At 37.0% G+C, this 9,866-nt stretch overlaps 2 protein-coding genes across 2 annotated transcripts; both read right to left on the bottom strand.

Moving 5' to 3' along the window:
* Window positions 1-909: 909 nt before the first annotated feature.
* LOC106340806 (transcription factor bHLH91-like) lies at window positions 910-3,004 on the bottom strand. Its single transcript, XM_013779642.1, has 4 exons — window positions 2,785-3,004; window positions 1,740-2,502; window positions 1,208-1,642; window positions 910-1,143 (listed from the first exon to the last, which is right to left on the bottom strand). The coding sequence occupies exons 2-4, from the start codon at window positions 2,484-2,486 to the stop codon at window positions 1,030-1,032; spliced, it is 1,296 nt and encodes a 431-aa protein (XP_013635096.1). The 5' UTR covers window positions 2,487-2,502; window positions 2,785-3,004; the 3' UTR covers window positions 910-1,029.
* Window positions 3,005-4,437: 1,433 nt separating this feature from the next.
* Window positions 4,438-5,542, bottom strand: LOC106337324 (actin-depolymerizing factor 6). Its single transcript, XM_013776418.1, has 3 exons — window positions 5,349-5,542; window positions 4,866-5,131; window positions 4,438-4,772 (listed from the first exon to the last, which is right to left on the bottom strand). Exons 1-3 carry the CDS (start codon window positions 5,370-5,372, stop codon window positions 4,622-4,624), a joined length of 441 nt encoding a protein of 146 aa, XP_013631872.1. The 5' UTR covers window positions 5,373-5,542; the 3' UTR covers window positions 4,438-4,621.
* Between the last annotated feature and the right edge of the window lie 4,324 nt (window positions 5,543-9,866).

The following is a 9,866-nucleotide window of genomic DNA, read 5'->3' as shown; positions in this document are numbered from 1 at the left end:
CTTCTTCGTGTTAAGGCTCGGGCGTTCGGGTCTTCAGGTCGGGTTTGGGCCGGTTCCTCTCGGGTCCAGGTCCTTCGGGTCTTAGACATTTGGATCCAATAGGTAATTGTAAATTTTTGGTTCGGATCGGTTCTTCTCGGGTCTGGGTCGGTTCGGGTCTATAATTAAAATACCTATAAAATACTCATAATTTTCGGATTCGTACTAGATCAGGTTCGGGTATTTAGGATATGAAAATGACATAAAATAACCAAACCCTATCATATTTAGTCGAAGTTTATCATATATATCTTAAATTTTACAAAATAACTTAAAATAAACTATTAATAATTAAAATAAAATATTTTAAAACTCTAAAGTTTATATTTAAAGTTTCATATTACTTGAAAATGCTATAAAAATAATAACATTTTTAACAAAAAAATTATTTTAACTAAATCATAAAATAAAATATAGAAAATAGAACACAAAATCATAGTTTTGGATATTTATGTTTTTAAGTCGGATATGAATCGGTTCTTATCGGGTCCGGGTCTATTTTTTGGGTCTGGATCTATTCGGATCGGTTCTTTTTGGTTCCGGTTCTTTCGGATAGAAATTTTTTGGACCCAATAGATACTTATAAATTTTCGGTTCGGTTTTGGATCGGATATTTTCGGATCGGTTCCGGTTGGATTTTTTGGTTCCGGGTAAAATGCCCAGGCGACCATGTCTTCATCATCATTACCAAGTCTCATCTTGGAGAATGGATGCTCTATCTCCCTAGTAACATACGATGAATTTCTATACCTATAAACTATACATGGAGCATGCATGATCATATGTTTTGCTCATCAATACTTCGTTTCTCTGAAACATTCGTCTTTCCAGTAATAATACTTGTTTGGGAGAATATAGCAGTTACATGTGTTGCCGTTTTAAGCTGAATATCCAAACTATATAACCTACATTCGGCTTAAAAAAAAGATAATATTGAGTCTTTGAAAAATGACTAAACATGGATTACAAACGTCAGAAAGTTAGATAAAGTTAGCCTAGTAACAAGAATTTATTGATGGGAAGAGCAGCCATGTGGTGTTGATCCACAACTTCAATCACTTTGTTCGCTACTGCACTTGCATATATTGTTGATCCTTCATTTATCTGCATTTTATTCATATCAATACCAAACTCAAATCCAACATATATATATTCATTGATCACTAACCTTGGTGTTGAGCAAGAAACAATAATGCTCACCAATCTGCCCTCCAGCGACATGATGAAGATCGAGATGAAGCTGGTCAAGCACTTTAGAGACAACCAACAAACAGTTAATCTTCTTTTTCTGAAACACTTTGATTGTTACTTCATCATCAACAATCCTAACATCAACTTCTGTTACTTTAGACTTCCTCTGCAGCCATGAACACCTTAGCGAGTTGTTGCTTGAGCACTGGTCTCTTACATCACTCTCTAGCTTCTTCACTATGTTTTCATCATCATTAGTATCTTCATTAATACAATCATCCGAGTTGTTGTTGTTGTTATTGTGTCTACCACCACATTTTTTCCTCTCAACCAAATACTTAAGCTCGCTTACTCTTCTTTGCAACTCCTTGATGTAATCGATTCCATCTTGAAGAATGGATGCTCTATCTGCCTAATAAAGGAATGAAATATAAATTGAGCAAAGAGACATTATATAAATTAAGCAAAGAGACATTTGGAGACAAAGGAATGAAATAAATATAACCAACCTTGGTCGGGCTAGGAATGAGCAATTTCAAGGCCTCGAACCGGTCGTTCAAGTGACATCTTCTCTCACGCTCTGTTGTAAAAGGTTTGTTCTTCTGCTTCCCTCTTCCTTTACGTCTAATTTTCTTGCTAAAATCAATGATTCCGCTATCTAATTGAGCATTGTTGTTCTCATCACCAGCACTTGACTGATCTCTTTGACTAGTATTGGTATCTAGGAAGAACCCTGAGTAGTCATAATTAGCAGAAGGGAATAATGGAGGCTGTGGAGGAAGGTTTAAGTGGAAGAGCGGGTCATATGTGAAGCAAGAACCGGACAGTATATCAGAAACGTTCGAGCTTGGTAATGGCATTGAGCGTCTAGGCAAATGCAAGAGGCTGAGAAGATCAGGAGTTGGAGTTGTTGTTGTGTTTGGAACTGAAGTGTTCATAAAGAGTCCAGAGTTGTCCCAATTCGACCAGTGAATCATTTCCTGGATCATATGGTTGTTGTCGTTGAGGTTCTGAATTTCTGAGCTTGGGAAAGAGACAACAGATGGGAAAACAGAGAACTCCTCCATTGTTGGGAGCCTAAGGTCGTCGTTGAAGCTGTTTGTTGTGTTCCCGGTTACCAAGATCGGTGGTTGAAACTGATTTCTTACCGGAAACCCTGTTTCTGCTGCCGTGGTGGACTCAGAGTAGCCGCCGTTGTTGTTAAGGATTGCGTCCACCATTGGAGTAGGATCAAAACATAAACTTTCCTCGTACATTCTCAACCAATTTTCTCTGTAACAAACCAAAGTTAACTTTCACTACTATAATCATCAAGACAGAAGCCATATAGTAGAAAGACATTTTGCATAACTTCCAAACCTAATCTCAAACTAGTTCTCTTCAGTCTCTGTCCCTTTCCTTTTTATGTTTTGTTTTCTGATGATCTTTGATTCTGATTGTAAAAAGTTTATTCTCTTATACATTTGCATTAGTATTCTCTCTCACATTTTACTTACTCTCAGACTTAGCCCATACATATTCGAAATGTATAAAAGAACGAAATGATCCCATTACCAGAGTTAGACGATGATGATCTTCAACTTCTTCTTCTCTTTTAAGAACCTTGAAATACCACAATTGTGTCATAAGCTTAAAATTCACACAGTTACACCTTCAAAGATCATTTCAGCACTTTGGATTTTGGAATTCAAATTTCAAGAAGAAGGAGGATTCTTTTATTTTCTGTTTTATGGGGTTAGGATGTGTTTGTGTCTATTGGGTCTTTCTTGTTTTTTTGGACGTGTTATTGGTATTTGTTTAGACAGCTCTCGAGACTCTCGACTATATATATACTTGAAGACGGAGGAAACATTTTTCTGCTATTTTTTTTTTGAGTTTTCCTTTTAATAAAGAGTAAAATTTGTCGAATGAGCAACAAATTAAAGTTCCATCCTTTATTTCCTGTCACAAATAAATGTCCAACCCTGTAAGTTCCTAAAATAAACCAAAAACATGTTAAGATTGGAGAAATGTTTTAAATTTTTTTTTATCGTCTTCAGTACAATATACAAATAAGAAAAATACTTTTTAAAATGTGTTTTAAATTTTTAAATTAGATATGGAGACTAAATAGGTAAAGATGAATTCAAAAACATTTGGTTATTGATGTTCCCAAATGTCAAACAAATAATGGACTGTGATCAAAAGTTGGTAATTGTACATTTTAAAAAAATTAACATTTGATGACAAAAAAAAAGAATTTAACATTTGCTGCTGTTAATATGATAAAATACAATAAACAGATAAATTAGTTGATATTATTAGTAGAGAGATCAGTTGGATCATGCAATCTCGCTTTTTCAGACACAACGGCAATGGGCCCCACCCGGAATCTCCTTTTTCCTTTTATATTTTAATTTCAGACTGTCAAGGGTAGCTACGTCATTTGATGATTCCACAGAATCTCCCAATCTCGCAATATCTCTTCAACAATTTGGTAACGTTAGGTGATAGGTCCTTTACAATTAGATCGCCTAACCGGATACATTATAGGATTGCGGTTCAACTTTAACCGGTTGTGTGGGAGTTCAAACCCACAATAAATATTCTGCAACTGATTGGATGAATTTTTTTCTTTCGAGTGATTGTATGAATTTTAAAAGAAAATATAAACAATGTTCTCTATGAGTAAAAATGTTACAAGAATGATCTTTCGATTCGGCTAAATAAAACGAGTTTGTAGACCGTACAATGCATGTGTGTTTAAGTAAGCAAATGTGCCTTGACCGACCTGCTTTTAATAGCCTCATTCAAGTTTAACTACTTCACGAATTTCGGAGGCACGTCCACCTAGTTCCTTAGGTCACAGTCCATGGTTTGACCTCTTTTTGAAATGGTCTTAACTGTTCTAGGAGTTAGCTACCTCGCCTTGGAGATATAGCCTCTAAAATACAAAAAAAACAGGGTCTTGAACGATTGGACCATGAATAAACGAGGCAGGTTTAAGAGCGAAAGCTCACAGGCTGGTTGTACGATAACAAAAAACATGTGAAAAGATCATTTGTGTGCTTGTACTTGCGTTAAGAGAAAATTTTACAAGATTCCATGATTTTTGATGGGTGGCATTTACCCGTGGTATTAAAAGCTGATGCGGTTTTACAGAGTCTCACAACTCGTACACAATCCACGATTCGACCCTAAACAACTACGGTCAGGTTCTAACAACACTAAGTTACAAAGAGGTTTTATAGATGAGCAATCTGAAACATCAACTGAGTTTAGTACACTTGTCCATAGAACATGAAACTGTGGTTACACAAATCCACCCACGAGACGAGAATACGAGAAATCCTGAATGATTATTTTCATTACATTACCATAAGTAATCGTCTTAATAGAGAACAAATAATCCTCAGTCGGCTCGTTCGCGTAGGACATCAAGATCAACCTCAGTAGGATCAGTAGCTTGAATCTCATAGTGAATCCCTTGAAGCTCCCTCCTAAACCTCTCTTTCGAAGTCGCGTAAACCATCTTCGCCCTGACTCTTGAAGTGTCTGGAGACCTAGACAAAAGTCCCAACAATCCTCCAACATTATTATTATTTTCAAAAGAGACCTCATCAAAGTCGAAAGATTCAAATTAAAGTTAAACTAACCAAGCGACGAAGAAGATTTTGCTTTTCTGGCAATTCTCAGCGGTGACGAAATCAAAGTCGTAAACGGCGTATCTGCAATCATTGTCGGGGAGAGAAGCTAAGAAGTCATCGTAGCTCTCCGCTGGGTTTCCTGTCTTCTCAACCACCACTTGGTTTTTGAGTTCGTCGATCTTGAAGACGACGTAGCGATGAGTCTTCTTCCTCTGGAGCTCGTGGTATGTGGTCTTGCTCTGGTCCGCAACACCCATTCCGGATGTTGCATTTGGCTGTTCGATATATAAGATAAACAATACAATTAAAAGATTCGATTTTTAATTATATAAATCAATTAGAAAACAAGTGTGATGATTATGATCTATCAACATAGGGTTTCAACATCAAAAATCGAATCTTTTTGAAATTTTGTCAGAAATGAAACTGAAGATCTAAAGAGTGCATGCGACAAGAAGAGAGAAAAGAGATGATGTTTTGTTATTGTTTTACCTTGCGAAGTCCTCTGAAAGACATGGATTGATTCTGCTTTCTTCAGACAAGAACCGGGTTTGAGAGAAGTATGACAAGATTATATATATATATATTAAAAAGGCTATAATTTAATTTATACGAGAAGAAAATCGGATGCGGATGCGTCGCTTTGGTGTGTCTTGGTGGACACTTTTGTTTACTAGTAATAAGTGGGCGGTGGCGTTAGAACAACGCGATGACTTCTTGACCCCATTTCATCTTTTTGGACGGATTCGAGGCACCAAAGGTCGTCTTCTTTGACCCGTAACTAGTCGCCGCGTATTTATCGAATTTTAGGCCTAGCCTTTTTAGGCCCATTATTATATAACATTAGAATCCAATGGGGGTTATGGAACCGACGTCGTCAAGCCCGCCTGATTTAAGATTCGAAGAGGACGTACTGTTTTCCGAGAGACCAGTCCAAGATGCGTGAAATGTGAGGGTAGGAACTAGGAAAGGCTCTGCATAAAGCTTTGAAGCCTTCTCAAGTGCAGAAACTAAAAGAAGTGTTTGTGGAAGAGAAGGTTCTACTGAGTCTTAGGCAAAACATGGACTGATATGGTATTAGAGCATGATGCGACCGGTGAAGATGCACTGCGAACAGGGGAGATCCTGAGATTATTGGAGCCATAAATAATTTCGTAAGGTTTTCTCTAATTTTTTTTAGAAATTTGGAGACCTTTTATTATGTAATTTTTTTTAAAAAAATTGAATGCTATATACCAATACTATGTCCAGGACCACCCCTGATTGCAAATGTAGTTAGTTGAAGCGTATGCCAAGTCAATTACAAAGATATATATTGACCCTAGTGATATAATTTTGCAAGACGCATATGACGAATGAACGATGTCTTCAGTCCATTTTTGTCTCAAGTCCAGGCTAACGTATGGATGTTATACCGATAGATTTCTTGATGGCACTGGAAGAAAATTCGCTGGGTGACTCTTAATTTCAGGTTCCTTAAAGTGTAGGACATTGTCCAAAAAGAAGAAGTCTTTGTCCAGATCATGAATCCACTACAATTTGGTGCTTGAAGACTATAGTCATATTGATAGGTGAAACCAAAGTATTAGTATTGTAGAGAAAAAATTGAAGGTACGGTTCTTGTCCTCGTTCGTACTTTCATTTTCTGCGGGGGTCTTTGTAGGTCTACATCAATTATCATATAATTCAATCAAAGTGGAATCTGATTTACTTTTATGAAGATATATTCTAAATAAAAAAGTTGATATCACTGTGGTTTAAAATTTTATTTTCCATGGTCAAAAAATGTGTACTGGCTTTTCTTTTTACTTTAGACCTCGACTCTTTAGTCTTCGTTTGTGATTTTTCTAAGTGAAATATCTCAAAGTATACGACTTTCATTGCCTGTTAATTAATCTGAATACCTTGAAGATAAACAAAATCATACAATATATAGACTAAATGAATTTTTATTTGTATTTTTCATTCTAAAATACATGGCTGACATGCTTCATTTCTTGACATGTCAGGAAACTTAGGAAGAAAGAGACCAAAGGTAGTATTTAATGTGGGATTGTACCCGCTATAATCGTTAAGTAACGATCCATTTGTACGTTGATTTAATTTTATCAAGTAATAAACCCACACTTGCATTAAAAAGATGTAACACCACATTTGGAGTAGTTTTTATGTGTTTGTAAATAAGAGAAGATTACCCGCATTGTATTATTAAGATTGTGAACAAAGAGCACGATCCTAGTAATAATAGATGTCGATGATCTTTTCTAGTTTTTCTAATGCTGTAATTTTGGTGTAAATACATCTAATTTGAAACACCATTGAAGTTTGCTTTTGACATAACCACACAAGCGTAGTAGTCGAATAGTACAACGGATTGAAAAAGTGTTAAGCACCGCGGGTTCGAAACCTTTTAAATTCAGTTCTTGTTTGTAGGTGAAACATGTCAGGATCCGTAACACTAAATTATCAATAACGTCAAAGTTCCAACAATTTCATTCATTTTGTAATCTCATGGTTATTACTTTTTAAGACATACGATAAGAACGATATGGTTCAATGTTTCAAAAGAACATCGGTAAACTATTTATTTTATGAATCACGAATTTCATATATGGATTAAAATTTCCATGAGAATAATATCTTTAAAAAAATGAAATATCAAGTTTTTTTAATGATCTGGAGGTACCCGAACACGAAGACCCGATTAATTTTTTGGAGTAGGCTAGGACTGTTTAATATGGTAAAACCGAACCGTACCGTACCGAACCAAAATAGACAATATGGTTTGGTTTTGGTATATACCATATAAACCGAATGGATATAATTTTATAAAAACCGTAGGATTTGGATATGGTTTGGTATATAACCGATTAAACCGAATAAACCGAACAAAACCGACTAAAAGTAGAAACATGTAAATATGTATCTATTTTATAACAATACATGAATATCTATTTTTTATATAAGTTAAATTTGTGTTAATAATTATTACCATAATGTTATAGTAATAAAAAACAATTTATAAAACAATTGAACTATAATTAAATAACAATACATCGCAATTCAGACATCTTATTTTTAAGTTTTTTTTTTATCTTTTTGCTTTATTTTAGTATTCCCTAAATTAATACGAAGATTATAAATTTGATAGAAAATAATTAATGGAAAATTTTCATAATTTTTTTTCTTATCTATAAACAAACAGAATTTCGTGTTCAATCGAAAAAGCATGACTTTAATGAACACTAAATATGGAACAGTGGAAAAACTTTTCTTTCATGTTTTTGTTTTATTTCATATTTTTATTTTCAAAATTTCAGGCTCTGATTTTAATAATAGATTTGATTATTTTATTTGATGGTAGAAGCATTTTTACTTTTTTGTTCATTTATTTGAACATGTAATATATTTTTAATAAATGACTGTGTTGACAATATGACTCTAAAATTCATTTTATATAATTTCAAACTAAATAATTATGTTTTTTTGGTATAAAACCGAATAAACCGAAACCCGACGGTATATAAACCGAACCGAACCGAAGTAAATATGGATTTAGAATGGTAGTTATATTTTAATAACCGAAATACCGAAATCCGAAAACAACCGAACCTAAACCGAACCGATATCCGGATTGAACGCCCGTAGAATCGGCCCACCAACGATAGACAAGTAACAAGTTCGATTAATTTACGTGGAAGCTTGATATCCAAATTATCTGGCCACACAGATAAATAACTCTAAGTGATAAGTTTCAAACCTATGTTGGACATGGACTTTGTCCCCAACAAGGTTTATAAGATAATGGGCTCAGCCCATTTAAAAGGGGGTCACAAGGAAATTCTAGACCTCTCTTTTCTATAAATAAGGAGCCAACTTCTTTTGAGAGGGCTCTTGCACTCTATTTTTGGTCTCTCATCCATCTCTCTCTACTTCTAGAGAGAGAAACACATCTCCACATGTTTTCACCTAAATACTTGTGATCTTTTGCTGTAGAACTACGATTGGCTTGATCCTCTTTTGGGGTACGTAGGCAACCCTTCACCGGGTCCAGCTATAATCAATAAACACATTTTTTCTTATTCTCACCGAGTCGTCTCCATCCGGTTCAAGCTCAGCATGAAGACTTCTCCTAACCCCACCGACCAGTCCTCGTCTCCACCGACGAGTCCTCGTCTCGTTCATTCACTAGTTTGTTGACAGTTCTCGGTTCAAACAATTGGCGCCCACCGTGGGGCATGGAGAAGTATCTTCGAGGAAGATTGAACTGGAGTCCGTTCTCTCATCACTTGACCGATGAGTCATCACTCGATCGACGAGTAGTCACTCGACTGACGATTCCTAACTCGACCGACAAGTCGTCACTCGACCGTTTTGTCGTCACTCGACCGACGAGTCGTCACTCGACCGACGAGTCCTCACTCGACCGACGAGTCGTCACTCGACCGGCGAGTCATCACTCGATCGACGAGTCGTCACTCGACCGATGAGTCGGCACTCGACAGTTTTGTCGTCACTCTACCGTTCTGTCGTCACTCGGCGCAGAGCGTTCTCTCGCAGTCGCTCGACTTGATCTGCGCAGTCGCTTGGCTCGATCTCTCGCGGTCACTCGCTCGCTCTCCTTACTCGGCGCAGAACGATCTCTCGTAGTCGCTCAGATCTCTCTCTCCTCGCGGAGTTGATGTGTCGTTATGTCGTAACCCGATCGACGAGTCGTCACTCGATCGACGAGTCGTCAGGCTCGCGCTCTCGCGCTCACTTCACTCGATCTCTCACGGTCACTCGGCGCAGATAGTTCTCGCGCAGTCACTTGGCTCGATCTCTCGCGGTCACTCACTCGCTCTCCTCACTCGACCGACGAGTCGTGACTCGACCGTTTTATCGTCATTCGACCGACGAGTCCTCACTCGACCGACGAGTCCTCACTCGACTGACGAGTCATCACTCGACCGTTTCGTCGTCACTCTACCGTTCTGTCGTCACTAGGAGAAGAGCGATCTCTCGCAATCG

The sequence above is a fragment of the Brassica oleracea genome, chromosome C4 (genome assembly GCF_000695525.1).
Source record: "Brassica oleracea var. oleracea cultivar TO1000 chromosome C4, BOL, whole genome shotgun sequence".
Lineage (NCBI taxonomy): Eukaryota > Viridiplantae > Streptophyta > Magnoliopsida > Brassicales > Brassicaceae > Brassica > Brassica oleracea.
This window is presented reverse-complemented; position numbering and strand designations above follow the sequence as displayed.